General features: G+C 42.0%; 1 protein-coding gene across 4 annotated transcripts in view; it reads right to left on the bottom strand.

The window, feature by feature from the left end:
- Nucleotides 1-750: 750 nt before the first annotated feature.
- RASEF (RAS and EF-hand domain containing) overlaps nucleotides 751-21,505 on the bottom strand; it is a 79,259-nt gene continuing 58,504 nt past the window's right edge. For 3 of the 4 annotated variants that reach the window (XM_019423567.2, XM_019423566.2, XM_019423565.2), the window contains 6 exons: nucleotides 21,270-21,417; nucleotides 19,887-19,968; nucleotides 18,115-18,229; nucleotides 13,205-13,324; nucleotides 10,516-10,592; nucleotides 751-4,015 (listed from right to left, as the gene is read on the bottom strand). In XM_019423567.2, coding sequence (XP_019279112.2) covers nucleotides 3,910-4,015; nucleotides 10,516-10,592; nucleotides 13,205-13,324; nucleotides 18,115-18,229; nucleotides 19,887-19,968; nucleotides 21,270-21,417 — 648 coding nt within the window. In that variant the 3' untranslated portion in view covers nucleotides 751-3,909. The remainder of the gene's footprint in view (nucleotides 4,016-10,515; nucleotides 10,593-13,204; nucleotides 13,325-18,114; nucleotides 18,230-19,886; nucleotides 19,969-21,269; nucleotides 21,418-21,505) is intronic. The other variant, XM_019423568.2, reaches the window with a different exon arrangement.

Here is a 21,505-nt window from a genome sequence, read left to right on the forward strand (position 1 = left end):
GGAGCCTGCTTAATATTCTCCCTCTCTCCCTCTGCCCCTCTAGCCAGTTTGTGCTCTTTCTCGAAATAAATAAAAAATAAAATATGCTGCCTCTTGATTACACGGTCCATGACTATTGTGTACGTGCATCTGTGTATGTCTGCAGAAACCCTTTGCAAAGCCTGCCTTATTTAAAGTTAATTATTTGCTCCCCTATTTAAGCACTGCATGCAGCAGAAGGGAGGCAGCAGCAAAGGGCTCAGGGCATGTGTCTAGTTAAACAAATATAAGGGCAACAAGGATGCCAATCAGTTCCAACGGATGCTACACAAGTGAGGGCAGGAAGCCTCATCCTATTTTAGGGGGTTGAGAGGGAAGACTCCTGAAGAAAGTGACATTTCTGCTAAAACCCAAGGACAAGCAGGAGTTGGCTAGGCAGTGTGGGGAACGGAAGGAGCAGAATGAGTGTCGGAGAAAGGCACTAACCCCTGAGGTCATGAGGATGGCCAGAACGTGCCCTGAAATTTTCCTGCAAAGCCTCCCAATTCCTGGCTGTCACATCCCAAGCTGGTTGACGTGCTGCCCCACTGGCCAAGGTGACATGGCTGTACCGTAGCACCAAATAAACCATGTGTTCATTCGTTTCTCTAGCCAGCTGCTGTCCAGGCCAGATAAGGCAAGTGTTTTAGAGGCATGATTTCATGTAGGCACATCCTAGAATTAAAGTTATTTAGGGATGCCTGCAGGAAAGCTGAAGGAAACACCCCAAAGGCCAACAGAAGCATGCTTTACTGAATTTACAATGCAGAAAATATTTGTAGTTCCTTAGACATTTGCAATGCTATAAAAATTACACTTTATGGTATAATTATTAATGGTTTGAAGAGAAATAAACAGTATAAACGAAATATGGCCAATACTATGAAAATGTAAACCATATAAATCAAAATCACGAAACAATTATTCAATACCCAGAGGCCTACTTAATATATACATACGAAATTTCTTACACACATATACAATAAAAGCCCACAAAAGCCTTCACTCTGAAGCCGATCACTGTACAAATATGAAAATAAATCTTTATCTTTTAACCTCAACTTTATCTTCAGCAAGAGGGTTGTATGACTTGGGTTTATGCAAATCACACTTGGTATTAAATAATCAAATGTCACATATGTCATATAAAGCAGCAAGTGGAAAAAATAAATTATGAAAATGCATGAGGCTAAAAGTTAACAGTGAAAAATGTCTCCTTATCCAACATTCTTTTCCATGATGAAATTAAAATATTATCCAATGTGTCAGGATGCATAAAAAAAGGAGCATAATAGAATTGTGATTTTAAAAGCTCTCAAAGGAAAAATTGAGTCAAGATGAGTTAGCTGCACAGGACTATGCCAATGTGTCACAATAAGTCTAAGTTAAAAACATTAAATATTTTTTTCTTACCAAAAATACACTGTAACTTTGAGAACACCTTCATGAAATCAAATGTGAGTAATAATTATGATTTTCCACCAATGCAGCTGAAAGAACTTTCAAGTAGCTTTTCTTTAAACAAGATTGCTAACCAAAGCTGTAAGTCTCTAATTTGGATTTTATTGCCAAAATATTTATCTAGGTTCAAATAAAGATGATTGCTTTGTCTATTAAAGGTGCCTTTATAATCTCCGAATCTATGGGTGTACTAACCATACAATCCAGAGGCAAAAGCGAAGATAATACTTCTGTATCAAAGGTATACTCTACGTACAGACTGTCATACAAACACAGAGAGACACTTTGGGGGAAAATAAATAAAGGCAATACAACATGTATATTAACACAGTTTTGTGCAACTGCACCAAACACCTGAACATGTGTCCCCTATGTCAACACAGAAGATCCTTTCTAACCTGGGCTCCAAAAGATGCCACAGAGACAAACAGAAGTGGCCAAATCTGCATCTCACCATAGTCCCAAAATAACCACCTCCCTGCCCTGTTCCATTTGACAAGCAAGGCATTCTTTTCAGTCAAAAATATAAACTTCTTTTTCTGCAACCAAAACCACACAACAGAAATGCATGGTAGAGTTGCTGAGGATAGATCAAACTTTCCAGTGGGGGGAGGGGGGGGGCTAGATGTCAATAGAGAAAAGGCAAGCTTTTCAAAGCTAAAGGATGCTGTGGTTACTTATAACCTGTGTGTATAACATATCTGGTCAGTTTTCATTTAAAAAAAAATGAAGGTAGGGAATTTAAGGTTTGATCATAAAAATCATAAACAGGAGAAAACTGCTACATGGGATTCTTTTAATTCAACAAAAAGGAACGTTATTAGCTCACATAATACCACAAATAACCACTATTCTTTAAGTTTTTTCAGCAGACTGCTTGGAACCTGGACCTATATGAACCAAGGTAAGTTCAAACGTCTGGTTGGAAATAACTTAAGTGGTTCAAGACCACTGAAAGCCAAACACCAGAAACCAGGCTTCTCTCTAGGGTCAGGTGTCGACTCTCTCAGCTGCTAGCGACATTTTGGTGGAGAAATCTGGGAGGCACCGCAGGTTCTAGAAGAGCAAGGCCAACCAAGCTGTTGGTGAGCAGGAGTCACTAGTCACATTCAACAAAGGACTTGGACTTCCCATTCCTAAGGACAATTCCTCTTTTGAAGAGTTGGGTTTCCAAAACCACACATTTCTATCACTGTTCATTATTTCAGGAAGCAAATGCTGGCAACTAGGGAGTTGAGGGATTTGCACTGTATTGGAGATTATGTTTGTAAACCATGGGAAGGTAGGAGTCAAGCATGCACATTTTCATTTGGCAAAATGTTAAATTGTTTCTACTGGTAGTGTTTTTTTTTTAATGAGGTATAATTCACATACCATAAACTTCAGCCATTTTAAAGTATATAATTCAGTGTTATTTTGTATATTCACAGTTGTACAACCATTATCACAATGTAATTCCAGAAAATTCTCATCCCCTAAAGAAACCACATACCCATTAGCAGTCACTCCCAGTTCCTGTGTGTCCCCAATCCATGGTCATGACTTACTGGTATATATTTTTAAGTAAAGAGTGACAACTTTCCTGGGCATTGCATTTTTAGTAGTATGTGGCCTCCTAAGTTTTCATTAGAATTTTTAACATTGACTCTAAACCATGGATTTTGTAAGTATTCTGAGATTACAGTACCATTTTTTTCCAGCTCTTTGTCACAAAAAAATGTTTTTTTCTTTATATATATAAAAAAAATAGATTTTTCTGTCTCCACTGGAGCCTAACACATTACCATGTTTTTTCTCAAGTTCTGTTGTTTCAGAAATGAGAAAAGTCAATATCCCCAATATTTAAAAAGTACAACCGACCAGAGTCCTTATTAACTGTGGGCCAGCAGGGGCTCCTTCCCACTCCATACAGCGCACAAAATCTGAGAGGTCAAGGCCCGCAAGGCCAAGATGCTTGTTTCACAGATGAGGAAACAGATCTAATGTGGGTTGCTGACAGATCTCAGGCCACAGGCTAGTTAGCAGTAAAGCTAGGATGGTAACCCCTTTTTACTAATATTCTACTATCGAATATTTGAAATAAAATTTTGTCATGGATTATCTACGAAGTCAGCTACACATGAATCTAATTATGTCAGTTTCTTCTACAGCTTTGATCTGAGCAGGTGACTTTTTTTTTTTTTTATCACTTTTTAAACATTATCTTGGAGACTCTGCAAGGACAAGACAAGTATATTTAACCAGGGGGCCCAAATCATTCACTGAAACATAGCAAAAAGCCAGGGCTCCAGAGAGATCTAGAGCACGATTCAGACTCCCACACTGTAACTTCCCACAGGCAGTGTCTGTAGGATGTACCACTCTGCAAGAAGCAAACAGGTCATGGAAACTTAGCACTCTGGGACTTGAGAGGCCAAGGATGTGTGGGATTTAACTACTGCAACAGTTCTTCATCTGGGTTGACTTTTTGGAACTGGTCCCGCTCAGATTGGTAATGGATTTGCTGTCATCCTCATCGGTTCTTTTTTTCACTTCCCTGGGGGAAGGGGGAAAGGGAGGGAGGGAGATAGGAAGAGAGAAAGAAAGAGAGAGAGAATGAATTATCGAGGTACAAAACCGAACCACAAATGGCTTTGTAGAAATAAAAACAACACTGCTAAGCATTTGCTGTGTGCCACCCAGACCTTGTGGTAAATGCTTTATAGGTATTGACTGTCTTAATCCTCACCAGGACCATATGAATTTGTTGTGCCCCATTTGATATATGATGAAACCAAGGCAAAAAAAAAAGGTTAAGAAATTTCCCTTCGGTCAGGCAGCTGGAGGAGACACAGAGCTGTGCTCTGAGCACCAGGCTACACTCACACGTGCACAAGGCAGGCACACACACATGTGCATAGGTACACACACACACACACAGCCTACTCTTGCTCTCTCTGGTGGTTTCATATACTTTATTGTCTCCCACATGCACAGCTCACTCCTTAATACTCTGGAACCTGGCTTCCATCCCTGACTCATGCTCGCTGACCTTCATGAAAACAACGATAACTTTATAACCATTCTTTAATTATACATGATCATGGATGTCGTGATGAATGTTTAAGTTAAAATCCAGAAAAAGAAAAATCTTCCTAAATTTCTCTTAGAATTAACAGCTAGAGGCAACAATGACAAAAGATCTGTAAAATCTTGCAAAAGTCTCCTAGGGAAAGATCCTTCCACGTGTATTCCTTGGGATGCTCGTGAAACATGCAGGGACCCTGAAGTCCCACCTGAAACTACTAAGGACTGGCGTATTCCTAGTACAGCAATATATTTCAGTAGAAATAGAATATAATCCACATATGCAATTTTAAATTTATTAGAGACCACATCAAAAAAGGTAAAAACAAACATGCAAATTTAATTTTATTAATATATTTGATTTAAATGAGTATAGCAAATATATTGTCATTTCAGCATTTATTATCAATAAAAACAGTAATGAAGTATTTTATAATTTTTATACTGTCTTCAAAATCCAGCATATACTTAATACCTACAGCACACTTAATTTGGGTTAGCCACACTTCTGGAATGTCCGAATTGGTCAGCACAACTCCAGAAGGTGCTCATTTGTGCTAATAACTTTTGAAAACCACTATACTGTGAATTGGAAAGAAGATGCCTCAGCGGAAGAAAAAAAGAGAGAGAAATTAATTCTTGCTGAAGGCCAGCTAATAAATGCTAGGCTTTACGTTTTTACATTTTTCTTATTTAATGCACATTCACATGCACATAACATAAACACACATGCAACCCTGACAGGTTGACAGGTGAGTACTATTATCCTCTCTCCACAGGTAAGGAAACAAAGACTCAGGATAAGAAGGAAGAAACACGAGCCAACCTAGAACAGCCCATGAGACTCATTTCAGACTTCTGACCACCAGAAGCGGAACATGATAAATTTGTACTGCTTAAGGGACTACGTTCGTGGGGGTTCATTACAGCAACAACAGGAAAGTGATACAACTTCCAACTGCATCATCTCAGACATTTGGTCATTCAACAAACTCTGGGACCCTCTCTGTGAGTTTTGAGGGGGAGAAAGTCTAAACAAATCATTACAAGGCCCTGAGAGAGCTGCTAATGCCCATACACAGTGTGATGTGGGAATACAAAGGGTATACCACAGTCGTGCTGGCCTGCAGGAAAGGAAGGCTTTATGGAGACAGCTTCATGGAGACTTTGACAATGGAGGGATCTCTTAAAAGGACAGGGATTGAAGGGTTCCTGGGTGGCTCAGTTGGTTAAGTGTCTGACTTCGGCTCAGGTCACGATCTCAGTTTGTGAGTTTGAGCCCCATGTCGGGCTCTGTACTGACAGCTTGGAGCCTGGAGCCTGCTTCGGATTCTGTGTCTCCTCTCTCTGTGCCTCCCCGACCTGTGCTCTGTCTCTCTCTCAAAAATAAATAAATGTAAAAAAAATTTTTTTTAATTAAAAAAAAAAAAAGGACAGGGATTGGCCTTCAGTTAATGAGGAAAGGAGAGTCCAGGTGCAGGGAACAGCACGCATAAAGGCAAGGAAACATAAAAGAGCCTGGCCACAACTAGGAATAAAGTTTGACTGTGTCCACAGATTATCACTCCTTTGGGAAGCAAGATAAGAGATGCCACCAGAAAGGTAGGTGAGGCCAGGCTGTGAGGGTTTAGACATGTTGGATACAGTCATGCCTTCAGAATTTCTACTTGTTGATGGGTTGGGGATGTGGTTATGGAATTTTAAAAAGAAGTGGAGGTTAAAAATACAGAAAGTGGAAGTCACCAGCTAGAGACAGTTCTAGAAACACTGGGGACAGAAGGCATTAGGTGGAGAGAGAGTAAAGAAGAGAATGTGGAATGCAATCCTGAGACTGCCAACACTGAAGTGACAAGTCTACGCTTCAGATTCACGTGACAAGTCCCAATGATGCCACTTAGTAGCTGTGTCACTTTGAGCAAGTTGATCAAGCACTCTAGTTCTCCATTTTTTGATCTGTAGAATGGGTATAATAATCATAGCACCTTCACAAGACAACTCATGTCTCTCCTTCTGGGGGTTCCAATGGCCTCTATCAGCTACAATCATCTGGCTGCCTGGTCATATGTTTCTTCTTTTCCTCTCATGTTATTATTTTTTTGTTTTCAGAGAGAGGGAGGGGGAGAGAGAGAGAGAGAGAGAGAGACAGTATGAGCAGGGGAGGGACAAAGAGACAGAGAGACACAGAATCTGAAGCAGGCTCTAGGCTCTGAGATGTCAGCACAGAGCCCGATGTAGGGCTTGAACTCATGAACCGCGAGATCATGACCTGAGCTGAAGTTGGACACTCAATCGACTGAGCCACCCAGGCGCCCCTCTTCCTCTCATGTTAAATTGCATGGCCTGTCTCATATTTATTTCCTCGGTATCTTTACTGAATCATGTATGGGGCCTCCATGGGCTGAGTGCTCACATAATGCAGACATTATAGAACCTGAAAACAAATATTAAGGAGGAAAAACATGTACCCACATTTTTCATCTGGCCTTCGGGTTTCTTTAATCCATCATAAATGCAGGCATGTCCCACTTTAAGGAAATCAACAGGGTTAAGGCTGGGAAAACTAGACTATCTCTCCAAAAACTACCACATGCTTAACAGCTGCATTTTAGGTGAGTCAGTCTCATGGATGGATTTACACCCACAGGCTCAGCTCCTGGGCTGAACTGATAATATCAACCTAAGCATTTTTTGTGGGTTTTTTTTTTTTCAATTTTCAGGCCATTGATCAATTAAATGCCCCTGGAACTTGAATCTAGTGCAAAATGCTTAAAGCTTGTGGTCCTGGTATGGCAAATTCACCTGCCAAGGGATGATGATTGTGACAGATGTCCCGTCAACATTACAAGGAAATTGCATTTCTAGGAGAAACTTTTCCTGGGATTGAGAGGTTTCCAGAAAAAGCAGTATTAGTAGTTGCAGGTGTTAACCAGACATTTATGGCCTCCTTTCAAAACAGAATTCTGTTTCAGACAGTGCAAATTCATAAACTCTTATAGTACACGTTTTAAGATGTAACACAGTGTGAAAGGGGCCACGACAGGAATTATCTTGTGAGATCCAAATCGAGAATGTGACATGCTTTGGATGATACATAGCTTTCTGAAGGATGAAAAACTTTTAAAAATGGTAATTTCACCTGTGGTGACTCTGCCATTTCAAGACATAGGTACTTTGACAAGCAAATCTGAAGGCAGGATAGAAAGCAAATTCAAGCATTTACATGTTTGCCCTACTTGTAATTTTCACATTTAACACATCGCTAACATAACTAAACCAGAGGCCTTGCACCAGGCTACAATGCAATAACAACAATAAAAGAACTCCTTGATAAGTGATTCACGAGAAGTGACCTCGTTATCAAAATGCCTCTGCACACAGGTGTTCTAAGGAAAGAAGCACATGGCTGTGTGGAAGCTGCATGGTAAACAGGCGCCGGGCGGGAGCAGATGGGGAAAAGGCACAGGAGGCTCACAGCCTCTCCCATCTTTACAATACAATAAAGGGAATCGATTCTGTGCTCTGGGTGTGACTGTGGCAATTTGGAGTCATTTAACTTTAATATGACCCCGTGAAGACAATTCAGCATTAAACAGTGATTATGGGATTCAGTGGACTACTGGCTATTATACACAGAACCATGGACTGTCAGAACGGGAAGGACCTTGGGGGTCGTTTCCTCCAGGCTCCTTCCTCGTTTCACAGATTAGAGAGGCTGAGAGGAGACTCCATGGCTGTGCGAGGGCAGATTTAAGATTGGACTTTGAGCCTCCTGACACTACAGTCTTCCAATAAGCTAGGCAGCAAACGACAGGTTCACAGGGGGCCTGACATACAGCATCCTTTTCTCCCCACTGCCAAAGCTAAGGCTCCCTCCACCTCCCCTGGGGTTCCAGGTCAGCCTCGGGCCCTGCAATGTTCTGCAGACCTGCAGGCAGGCCCTTCCCACACCCATCGAGCCCAGCAAGTGCATCACCTCCACCCTGGAATCCCTGAGTATACTGCAGTGAAACACCATATGACCACCTGGAAAAGTGTAAACACCTAATAGTTCAGCAATGAATCCATCTTTAGTGCATTTCGCTGAATCTCTCACCACCTCTACTGAGTGAGCCTTCCTTGGTCAAAATGGCTGGAGGCCCCTATGCACACAGAGGTGCACGAAGTCACTTATTTCACCCAACTTACAAAGGTTTTACTTGGGTTCTTGTTTGACAAATATAATACTAGCCCATGATTCTCCCTGCGAATCACAGGCAGAAAACCAAGTAATTCCCCTGAATCTACAAATGTTTAATGTTTACCTTTTTTCTCCCTGTTCTAGGTCACACTCAAAGTTAGCACTGCTTTTGCTTTAAACAAAGATGATTTCCAGTGTGGTGGGGAAAGGTGGTTCTCTATCTTGGACTGATAGCAAAGGAGATAATTTTTAAAGACAGGCCATTTAAAGTCCTGGGCTAATTTCCTGGGGCAGCTGAGTGGCTCAGTCAGTTAAGCATCTGACCCTTGATTTTTGGTTCAGGTCATGATCTCATGGTTCATGAGATCGAGCTCCACCAGGCTCTATGCTAACAGTGTGGCACCTGTTTGGAATTCTCTCTCTCTCTCTGTCTCTCTGTCTCTCTCTGTCTCTCTCTCCTTTCTCTGCCTCTCCCCACCCCCAACCTCACCCCATGTGTGTGCCTGCGCACTCTCTCTCAAAATAAATAAATAGTCTTTAAAAAAAAGTCCTGGGGCCCATTTCCGGATTCTCTCAAGTGAGGGCAAGGATCTTGCCCAAGGCCCCAGTCGAAGAAGCTAATAAGCACTAGAAACACCAAGTCATCAATATAAAAGCAGCACTTAAAACACTGCAAGGTATTTTACTTGTCAATGTATATTAGCAAGCCAACTATCCTTCTAAAATTAAGATTCTTGTAGGGGTGCCTGGGTGGCTCAACTGGTTGGGCATCCGACTTCAGCTCAGGTTATGATTTCACAGTCCGTAGGTTTGAGCCCCACGTCAGGCTCTGAGCTGACAGCTCAGAGCCTGAAGCCTCCTTCAGATTTTGTGTCTCCCTCTCTCTTTGCCCCTCCCCGGCTTGTGCTCTGTCTCTGTCTCTCAAAATTAATAAATAAAAACATTTAAAAAATTTTTAAAAAAGATTCTTGTAAAACCTCACAAATGACCAGGAAAAAAAACCTACACAAATTACACTAAAATTATGGCTTTGTCAGTAATTAAAGATCACTGGCCTGAATCTTGTTAATGTATACTTTCTTTTCTTTTTTTCTTTCCTTTCCTTCCTATTTTCTTTTGGATATTTAATTCCTTTAGGCCAGTAAAGAATCAACTTTTCATTTGTGGCAGAAAACTAGGCAAAAAAGAGAGATCTAACAGATAATATTGTTATTTCCTAAAAATTAAATTTACTCCAAGGATTAAAACACTCACATTTATATTCAAGTTCCTCAATGATATAATTTTCATTCTAATCTATATCCCAAAGTGTTATTTATTATTAACACCATTACCTTAGCTTAGTAATTATCTGACTAATAATTTTAACAAGGTGCTTCCAACTGGCATGATATACAATTTGCTTTGTTGAGGTTTTTTTTTCCCCTTTACCCAGGAAAATGTCATAATAGATAATTTCATAATAGTCTCTTGTGTTTAAAATCTGGTTCCTGGAAATGATTCATACAAGTCAACTATTAGCTTTGCAGTGACATTTTGCAGAAATGTCAACGACACCTCAGATGCACCTGTTTTGTTTGGCAGTAAAGGTACTTTGCCAACATTCACAGTGCAGAGGCAGCATTACCAGTTTTTATAAAATCTGTGCTCAATTGTTTCGCTCACCACTACTAAATACAACACTGTGTTTTCGAATGTATATTCATGTTATGGTCAAGAAATTTGATATATGCACCAACTACACGAGAATTCAATCCTACTTCCAGTTTTCCAAATATGAGGCCACACTTTACCGAGCGAGATGGAGAACAGCTTCCACTACATTCGAGCCATCTTTGGCGCTGGTTTCACAGAATAATGCCCCATAGGTCTATAGAAAAGAAATACACACAATTAAATGAAGAATTCTCTCTCTCTCTCTCTCTCTCTCTCTCTCTCTCTCTCTCAGGTCTCTTTCTTAGGTCTCCTGGAATTTTAGCTTTTAAAACCATCAAATAAAATAAAAATACTCTTCTGTTGAGGATGCTAATAGCCAAGAAACTGGATTCAGAGTTTCAATGCTTTAAGAAAGAGTGAATCTGAATCTAGTTATGCCAGAAACAGTTTCTAGTGAGAGGAATTTTATTTTGCCTTAAAAGTAAGCACTGTACACAATTTCATGTTTTAAGGTTCTTCCCACAGTCCTATCGCAGTTGCTACAAATGTTCTCTAAAAGATCATCTGAGAGAAGTAAAAATGATAGCTTAAGGTAACCACTCACGAATTAAACGTCCATCAAAAGTATGTGTCCTTTGGGCCAGCAGCTAACACACATCCCTTCACACTATCATCTTTTCCTATCAAGATTCAGCAACCTCCATGTTGCTAAAACCAACTGACATCTTCTAGGCCTCTATTATTCAACCTCCCAGCAGTTATGTATATGATCACTGATCATATTCTCCTGCTTCAAACCTTTCAATGCTTCTCATTCCTCCTCAAGTAACGCTCAAGTGCTTCACCACGGCTGACAATGCGGTCCCAGCCCACCCCCCAGCTTTACCTGCCATCATCTCCCCTCACAATGCTCCAATTACCCTGACCTTCCCTCCGTTTCTCCAATGTTCTAAATTCCCTCCTACCTCGGGACCTGTGCACCTGCTGTTTCCCTTACCTGGGTTATGCCCTTCCCCCATCAAACCCCTTCTGCAGGCTGACTCCTACCACCCTTTGGGGTTTTCAGGTAATCCTCCCCGGAGGTTAAGATTCAGTGTTCTCTCACCCTGACAAGTTGCTGCACAGCCCTCTGTGGTTTTCCTGCATTGCACTTGCCACAAGTGTAATGGATGAAGTTACTTTTGTGTCTTTGCCTGGAGACAATTTCCCTCAGGAAAGGCCTGGGTGTGGGCAACACTGTCCATGTGGGACAAGGGGAGGATGTAATGGCTGCTCTGGAGCATGGAGAGAGAGAACGACACAATGGGGAAAGATTCCACTCCACAGTGGGACCTTCACCCATGAGCCCCTGTGGATTCCACAGAAAATGCATAAAAATCACAAAATTCTAGTGGAAATGGGTAGCGCTGCTGCTGAGTTCTAGAGCTAGGATGTCAGGGGGTGAAACAGAGATTGCCTCCACAGATGCACAGGGGTAGGGGTCACAAGACACACAGGTAAACAAACCTTGGGAACTCAGAAATCCTGAGATGGGAATAAACCTGGCATATGGCCAGGAATGATGTGCTCTCAAGGGGGTGTGTGGGACAATGTGGCACGCGGATTATGTAAGTTTTACATAGATCTCCCCAGAAATAAACTACATGAAGACAAGGACTGTCTGCTTTGTGCTCTAGTCTCTGCTCAGCACACAATGAAGTGGATACAATGAAGCGTGTGTTGAATGAATCCCCTCTGCATTTCACTGCCTGGTTCTGATGTTTAGCATGTTAGGCTCACAATTCCAAGATTTAAATCAAGAAAGATTTTCCAACTGAAAATAGTGACACTGTAACTCATTGTTCAAGCCTGCATGTCCATGCTACAGGGCAGCCCTTCCATGGTGCTGATGACAGACAACAATGACCACAGTATCAGATCAGACTGTTAGGGCATGAATTTATCCGACCCAAGTACCTCTGATTCCTTGTTGGGGAAGGACAGGTCATGAGAGGGCCCTGGAGCATTCTCACACACTGGTAATAATGGCAGAATAAACACTTCCCATGGCAATAGGCTGGATAGACATGGGCTTCATCCTCTATTCAAGTGCATAACCAAATTTAGACTATTCAACTAAGCACAAATCTTAGAGAGAGAAAAAAAAAAAAAACCAACAAGTTTCCCAATGCTCTTCTACCCAAGTGACACACTGCCCTTTGGCACAGTAAACTTCTGGAACTCAACCATGTTTTCTAAACAGGAAACCCTTCTTTTTCCTTGACATTGATTCCAGAACTACAGGAGTCCAGGAACTGGTAGAGAGTGGGGAGGAAGGCAGGATAATTCTGGCTACTCTTTGTCAATGTTCTCCACTGGAGGATGACCAAGTGGTCATTTTACTTCCATGAGAGGTTTAAATCCTTGGTACAACTACATCCATTAAAGGGAGGTGAGCGGAGTTCTGCCTGGACAAGGACAGGAGACCCATCAAAAACGATGGAGGTTGGGGGTGCCTGGGGGGCTCAGTTGGTTAAGCATCTGACTTTGGCTCAGGTCATGATCTCACCATTCATGGGTTCGAGCTCCACATCGGGCTCCATGCTGACAGCTCAGAGCCTGGAGCCTGCTTCGGAGTCTGTGTTTCCCTCTCTCTACCCATCCCCCAGTCCCACTCTGTATCTCTCTCTCTCAAAAATAAATAAACGTTTAAAAAAAAGTTTTAAAAAAGGATGGAGGTTTGCCAAAATACCTCTTAAAGTGAATGTAGACAAAAGTGAAGGGCCATAAACTACAAAGCTCATGAACTGCTAAGGTCTATCCCAATAGACCCACTTTTACCCTTACCATGGCTAGCTTTTCTCCAAAGTATCCTGGGACACACTTTTGTCCCTCTGCTGCAGCAGCATCACGAAGATCAGCCTTGTTTCCCACCAACATGATAGGAATGCTCTCCTGGGTTGCATCCTGCCATAAAGAATAAAATTGTGCGTTCATCAAACACCGAACAAGTCCCACTGACAAGAGCAGCAATACCAACCGCAGCTTCCATTCTCCAAATGCCCCTCGGGTGCCTAGTGACATAGAGGGACGATCTTTAAGCCTCAAAGTATCTCTAAAAAGAGTCAGACTTGTTCCTATTGCCAAGTGAGAACACTGAAATTCAGAGAGGCCAAATAAGAACTTGTAAAGGCCCAGGCCACGGTCCAAATGCACTCCATCCCCCCTGCCACCGTACAAACCAATATAAACTCAAGAGGCATGACCACAGAATTATATTTGGCTGTGGCGCCCACAGCATTTTCTGCAGCTTTCACTCCAAAGAGCGGTGATGACCAGTCAACTTCGTTATCTCAGGTACAAAACACACAGGAAATCCCTCAGCCATAATGGGATAAAAACAGAGCCTGAGGGCTCCACATGCACTGCTGTCTGGTTTACAACAAAAGCAAAATATGAAGGTTCTAAAAGGTTCATTTTTCTTACAAGAGTTAATTACCAATCATTCAAAGGAATCAATTGTAAGGATAATGCTCCTAAATCAACTTACACAAACTGTACCACCATCTGGGACCACATGAGCTGGCAGAGCGTGAAATGAGAGAAGCACAGCTGAGTTTGAGGCCCCCCGCTCCCACCACCGGGCTGCCAGTGTGGGTGTGTGAAATCAGGCAAATCTCTTCATGTTTCTGCCTCAGTTTCCCCACTTGTAAAATGAAGGAGTTAGTAAGAGCACACGTGACCTCAAAAGGTGCTGATGAGAACAGAGGAAGATGACCTGACCAGCACAGAAAAACAGGGTTCTGGTTCCTAAGCACGAGAAGCAGGAGCCCCGACTAAGGCACATGGGACGTGCCCTTTGCGGTGTCTAAGATACAAGTTGTTCTTTCAGTTTGGTGCCCTACCTGTCACGAGATCAAGAAATAAGCATTAAAAATGATGACATTATACCTGACTTCCTTTCTCTTCAGCCCATTTTCCTTGCACCAGAGTGCGATAACAGCAAAGGGGGAAAGGAAATAAAAGGCCCTCCCAGAAACTAGGCACCCCATCCACTAACGTGTTAATTAATTGTGCTTCTTGGGCAAACTGCTCAGGTTCCAAGGGGGCACCATTTGGAAGCCATTAAACAAATATTCACTTAAGTAAGCCAAGAACCCAAGCATCCAAATGACTTCCCAAAGTCATTCCAGTAAAGACTGGCAGTTCCTTTAGGTCTTGACTCAAACTTCACCTTCCAGGGAGGCCATGCTGACCACACCACCTGCGGTCCAGTGCCTCATCATCAGGCCCCTTCCCCTGCCCTCTTCTTGTTGCTACAAGATTTGTTATTTTCTATCATTCTATTTATTTTACATATTTATTGCTGGTTATGTTTCTCCTACTAGAGTGCAAGCTCCGTAAGGATAGGGCTTTCCGTTTATTAATGGATACGCTGCAGGCTCTAGAATAGTACGTGCACAAAGGAGGCACTCCCAAAATGCTCTTGAACGTGTAAAAGTCAGGAAGAGATCCTACATCTCAAGTGTCTCCTCCCTTCAACTTTCACCCAATTATTCAATCAATACATTATTCATGACAGGTAAGTAAATGGCCAAAATTTAACTTTATCCCTAATTTTGTTGCATGATTTTGTAACCCAGTGGTTTTTATCAAAGTATATTCATTAATAATTCAGAGGGTCTGTTCACCACTCAAGTTCTACAACCCTCTGGCTTACCCCAACAATCATAATCTGAGTTTCTACCCATATTTATAGTGGCCATATAAACTGTCCCTATAGGGGATGCCTGGGTGGCTCAGTCAGTTAAGTGGTCAACTTCAGCTCAGGTCATGATCTCATGGTTCCTGAGTTCGAGCTCCACATCAGACACTCTGCTATCAGTGCAGAGGCTGCTTCCTATCCACTTTGGATCCTCTGTCTCTCTCTGCCCCTCCCCGCTCTTGCTCGCTCTCTCTCTCTCCCTCTCAAAAATAAACATTTAAATAAATAAATAAATTGTCCCTGTAGAATTTCCTCAAATTAGAGTGAGCCATGGCAAAGGTTTATCATGCTTTGTTTTTTTCTGAAGGTGAAAGTCTAATGCCAACTGGTATCTAATTTTTCCCGATTGCAAATTCAATCATTCATCTTCAATACAGTTTTCATCCTTTTCAGACCCTGTGAAAGATGATCCAAAGAGCGAAAAAGGTCACTTTATCATGTGTTGGTGATTAGCAAATCATGGCAAATTATGAGGTCCTGGTACATGCTGTGGCTGGTCACTAAGGGCCGTTTCAACATGGGCTGACCTTGCCTTTAGGCCTCCTTTCCTTGAGCATAAATCCAAAGACTTAAAACAAAGACTAAGTCTAAAAACAACAACAACAATTAAAAAACCAAACAAACAAAAAACAAAGACTAAGTCTGATAGTTTTAACAACAAAAAGTTTTGCTATAGATTTTGAATTTCTGTGAGGTATGAGTTTGCTGGGATTATGTCATTCTGGACTCATCGCTCTGTCCCAGGGAGGTCTGTCTATTCCCTTGAGCAGCTGCTTTTCCTCTGTTGACTGATGGTACCTTGGAATTCCTTTCTGGACCTCAAAAGCTTTTCTCAACCCACTGCTTACTCTGGCACTTTATCCCAGTAGCAACCAGGGTTGAATCAGGAGAGCCAATTCCATATTCAACCCCTAACCTCTAAATAACCACAAGCCATTGTCCTATTCTTTCTCTACCTCAAGTTTCACATAAAAAAGTGAGAAAAACATTACACTTTTTACTTCTTTTCTCAGATACATTACACAGATGAATATAACATGTGGAAAGTTTTGTGAAATAAAAATCCTACATAAATGTCAACACACTTTCATCGTTATTTATAACAAATTTAAGTCATGATATTTCAGTAGAACAAAATGCACATTTCTTTGTCATTTCTCACATCACTTCTTTAGTTAGAAAGAGATCATTAATTCTATTTTTGATAGGGTATTAAATAGGCCCAACTGAAGAATCTAGAGGCTAACCTGGTATCATACAGCAATCAGTTCTGTGTTTAGTCACCACTGTACTATTTCATGCCTGTTAAAAATTATAGATAATGGACTTAATTGAAAAATTATATCAGCCACTATTTTTTTTTAATTTTATTTTTTCTAAAAGAGTATATTGAGTGGTGCCTGGGTGGCTCAGTTGATTGGGTGACTGACTTCGGCTCAGGTCATGATCTCTCGGTTTGTGAGTTCAAGCCCCGTGTCGGGCTCTGTGCTGACAGCTCAGAGCTTGGAGCCTACTTATGATTCTGTGTTTCCCCCTCTCTCTGCCCCTCCCCTGCTCACGCTCTGTGTCTGTCTCTCAATAATAAATAAATGTTAAAAAAAAAATTAAAAGAGTATATTGAACCATAGCTTGTAGTTTTATGTTGATTAATAACTGCTGGGGGCTCCTGGGTGGCTCAGTCAGTTAAGCGACTGACTTTGGCTCAGGTCATGATCTCATGGTTCATGAGTTTGAGCCCCACGCTGGGCTCTGTGCTGACAGCTCAGAGCCTGGAGCCTGTTTCAGATTCTGTGTCTCCCTCTCCCTCTTTGCCCTTTCCCCATTCATGCTCTGTCTCTCAAAAATAATAAATAAACATTAAGAAAAATTAAAAAAAAAAATAAACGCTGACAGCAAGACACCTGGGTGGCTCAGTGGGTTAAGCATTTGACTTTTGATTTTGTTTCAGGTCATGATCTCGTCATGGTTCTGGGATCGAGCCCCACATCAAGCTCTGTACTGACAGCATGGAGCCTGCTTAGGATTCTCTCTCTCTCAAAATAAATAAACATTTAAAAAAATAAATAAAACTTAAAAAAATAACCTCTGGCAGCACACTAACTATGGTCAAAATCATTTCCTACTTTCAGAAATTATTCACCATGAAACCAAAGAAAGGTCCTCAGATGAAAGACATCATCTCATTTAACCAAAAAAAAAAAAAAAAAGAGCACAGATGTTACCACGTATGTTTAAAATACCAACTGGAGGGGCACCCAGGTGGCTCAGTGAGTTGAGCGTCCGACTTCGGCTCAGGTCATGATCTCACAGCTCGTGAGTTCGAGCCCCATATCAGGCTCTGTGCTGACAGCTCGGAGCCCTGGAGCCTGCTTCAGATTCTGTGCCTCCCTCTCTCTTTGCCCCAACCCACTTGCATTCTGTCTCTATCTCTCTCAAAAATAAATAAACATTAAAAAAAATTTTTTAAATAAACAAATAAATAAATAAATACCAACTTGTATTTCAGTGATACCCAAATTACTGCCACAACAAGGCTGAGAACGCAGGTGCCACAGAACTGGGCCGTGCACATGCTCACATCCATGATGCGGCACCCACACATCCGGCATGCATGGAAGGCCCTGTGCAACACCCAGTCATTCTACACACTACCCCATGTGTAAAAGCAGCTTCTTCTCAGGCTGCCTACATGTGCATTTACTTCCAAAAGGGTTCTGATTTCATCTGTAAGAACACCCCCAAGTTTCATTCCCAGAAGCTCCCTTCAGTGGTATCCGTGGTTCTGTGGAAACCTACCCAGCTACTGAGGAAGAGACCAATACTGCCAAGTGTCACTGGAAACTCCCTCTAACACCCAGTCCTTCCTGTGACAGCCTGGACCAATGGTCTCTACCGGTGTGCACTTCAACCAAGAAAAGAAATCGCACGTTTCAAGACGGCCTATGACTCTCTTGTGTAATTTTTGGTTTGCTTTTCTGTGTTGAGGTCTTACCTCAATCATATCTACCCACTCTCGTACATTAAGAAAGGATTTCTCGCACGTCACATCATACAGCAGCAGAACGCCATCTGCTCTCCTGAAGTAAGACTTGGCAATACTTCTGAATCTGGCAAAGAGAAAAGCATGTTAAGTAACGGTTCTAATCCATCCATTGGGCAGGAGCTGCCCCTTCATCTCTTTTATGCTTTTTTTCTCATCTTCTAGAATAAGCCTCCCCCGAGAAGACTCTAACGGCAACCGTCACTGTGAAACAGCCACCTCCAAGGACTGGGATGTCTCAGCGGATGGTAACTGGACAACAATCTGGGGTGCTAATCTACAAGAGCCAATCAATTTCTCCATCAAACTACCCCAAGAATGTCTGCAAACCGCAAAACATAACCAGGACAAGGTTGAAGCATAATTTCTTAAAAATTTCAGCCTTGGCAACAAGCTCCTGAACCTACACGTGGGACACAGAAGAGGGAGGGAGATGCACAAGAGAGAAAATCTCTGTTTTGGTGGGGGGGGGGGGGGGTCACACGAAAGAAGAACAATGGCTGCAACAGGCCAGAAACTGTACACACAAGGTGAGGGGCAGCTCGTGAGGGGAAGAGCATATACCTCAACGTGTATGTCCCAACTCTAAGCCAACTGCCGTATTTTATATTATCTTCAGTAAGGCCACATCAACCGTGAATGTTTTTTATTCCTTTTTTTAAAAAATATTTTTTAAATGTTTTTTAACATTTAGAGGGCAGGGGCAGAGAGATGGGGACAGAGGATCTGAAGCAGGCTCCATGCCGACAGCAGAGAGCCCGATGCGGGGCTTGAACTCACAAACTGTGAGATCATGACCTGAGTTGAAGTCGGTCGCCCAACCAACTGAGCCACCCAGGCATCCCAACCACAAATATTTTTTTGTTTTTTTAATTAATTTTTTAATGTTTATTTATATTTGAGAGAGAGAAAGAGAGAGAGAGAGAAAGAGAGAGAGAGAGTGCGTGAGTAGGAGGGATACAGAGAGACAAAAACAGAGAAACTGAAGCAGGCTCCAGGTTCTGAGCTGCCAGCACAGAGCCTGACGTGGGGTTCGAACCCACGAACTGCGAGATCATGACCTGAGCCAAAGTCGGGTGCTTAACTGACTGAGCCACCCAGGCGCCCCATGAATGTTTTTTCAACGTTGAAACTCAGCCTGCTCCAGAATATGAGCTCCGGGTGAACAGCTTTTACATATCTGTGTCTGTTCCCTGCTGAATCTTAGCAGCCTGAGTAGTGCCTGGTACACAGGCAGGCAGCACCCAAACTTAGTTGAACAACTGGAGAGATTCTATTTCCAAAGAGTTAGACAAGATTAAAACCTGTGCTTAATACTTATGGTCATTGGCAATGAATGCAAGATAAGGCAATGCCACCCAACATGAGTCTTCCATTTAGTTTGTGCCTCTGCCCTTGAACTGAAGGAAGCGGACAGATTCTCTTTTCCATCACTTACTGTACCCGACTAAGTACCTGCCCCCACTGACACTGCATTTGGACTGCTGGGTCACCTAAATTCCCTTCTTCTCTTTTTCCCAAGTCAACACAGGCTCAGAGGAAGCCTAAAGATCGCCAAGGACAACTGACAGGTAAGTGAAGGAGGGAAGAATGTAGCAAAAAGTGTGCATTCCTGAAATTGTAATATAATTACATGATCACGAGCAGAAAAAAACACCAAGCACCTTAGGAGGCTTGTCTAGGCAAACCTAAGCAGAGCCCGAAGCACCAAACAAAGCACTTGCCTCTCCTGACCGGCTGTATCCCAGAGCTGCAGGACCGTTCGCTCTCCATCCACAATGAGAGTTTTCATTTGAAAATCAACTCCTAAGAAGGAATTATAAGAGAACATGAGGGAACATGATGTAAATAATTCTATTGTTCTTTTACTCTCAAGCACTACTGGGATAAGACAAAAGCCAATAAGCCCAAGCTCAGTGAGGTAAACAGGAATGAATGTGGCCTTCAAGGAGACTGACCTTCAGATACTAATTACAAGTCAGACCACACGTGTGCACACAGATGTACCATCTGCAGGTTGGCTGACTTGGGGAAGGATTTAATCTATGGACAAAAGGAAAATCTATGTTCTATTTGCTTGGGTAATCAGACGAACTCAGTTATGTCTCTGTGTTTGTGTGTGTACATGTGTATGTGCTTGTGTGCACATAAACATGTGCATATGTGTATGTATGTGCATGTGTATGAGTGTGTATACGGGTAAGACACACATACGTGCCATGCTCTTTAGCAACTGAACAAAACACTGCAGTCTTTTTATGAATCAAATTACAGTGAACTTTCAGCTTTGTTATCTTGAAGGGTATGTAACAAAGGACCATAAATTTACAAAGACACCCACTGTGAAGAGGGTAATCAATCTGTTCTAATATTTCCAGTTATCAAAATAAGAACTCTTAGATGAAGAACAAAAGTGAATGATAATTTGCATATCTTCAACCCTATTTACTGATTATTATGCAAATCTGGGAAATCAGGACACTTCTTTTCTTGTTCTCAGAAGTATTTACTCATGTATTCCATTGTAAAGGAGGGGAGGGATCATACACCTGCCTATGATTTTGACCATGACAAACTGGCCATTAATAATGTCACTTTATCAACAAGTGACATCTTATCAGAAAAGCTTTCCCTGGCCACCCTGTGTGAGATTTCGCCTCTCTCCAAACCTCATATTTTTTTATTTGTTTTTCACCGACTCCCGTCCTTTGGGATGTAGCTTCCTTCGAGGCTAGGTTTTAGTTGACTGTTCATTGTGTGCCCTCAGCACCTACAACTGCATTTGGCTCATAGCAGAACCCAGGAAATGTTTGCTGAACAAATGAATCTCTAGCTCTGAACTTGGTTCAGTTTTTCTGACCGGCTAAGTAGATTATCTTTGTCCTTTGTCAGTCTTCTTTTCCTAAAGTTGGGCCTTCACTAAAACAGAAGAGGACCATTCTACAGACAAGGAGACACACACACACACACACACACACACACACACACACACACGCATGTACGTATACAGAGAGAGATCTGTATATCTGTGTATCTAATCTCTAAAGAAAATAAACTCAAGCTAAACAAGGTCATCTCCCCATTATCAACTGAAGAAGGAACCATACCCAAAGTGGCACTTGTATTTCCTCGAAATTCATTCTTGCAAAGTCTCATGAGGAAACTAGACTTCCCCACTGCAGCATCTCCAGCAAGCACAATCTTGTAAGCCTTCTGTGAGCTGGAAGATTTATGGTTACCATCCACCATGTCTGTCTAGGGGACAAAAGCCACAGTGGGTGATAAAGGTCATGCCAGTTTTCTTCCTGAAAAGTTATATGACACAGTGTTCATGAATAAAATA

This window comes from Panthera pardus, unplaced genomic scaffold (genome assembly GCF_024362965.1).
Source record: "Panthera pardus isolate Hobbes unplaced genomic scaffold, ASM2436296v1 HiC_scaffold_20, whole genome shotgun sequence".
Lineage (NCBI taxonomy): Eukaryota > Metazoa > Chordata > Mammalia > Carnivora > Felidae > Panthera > Panthera pardus.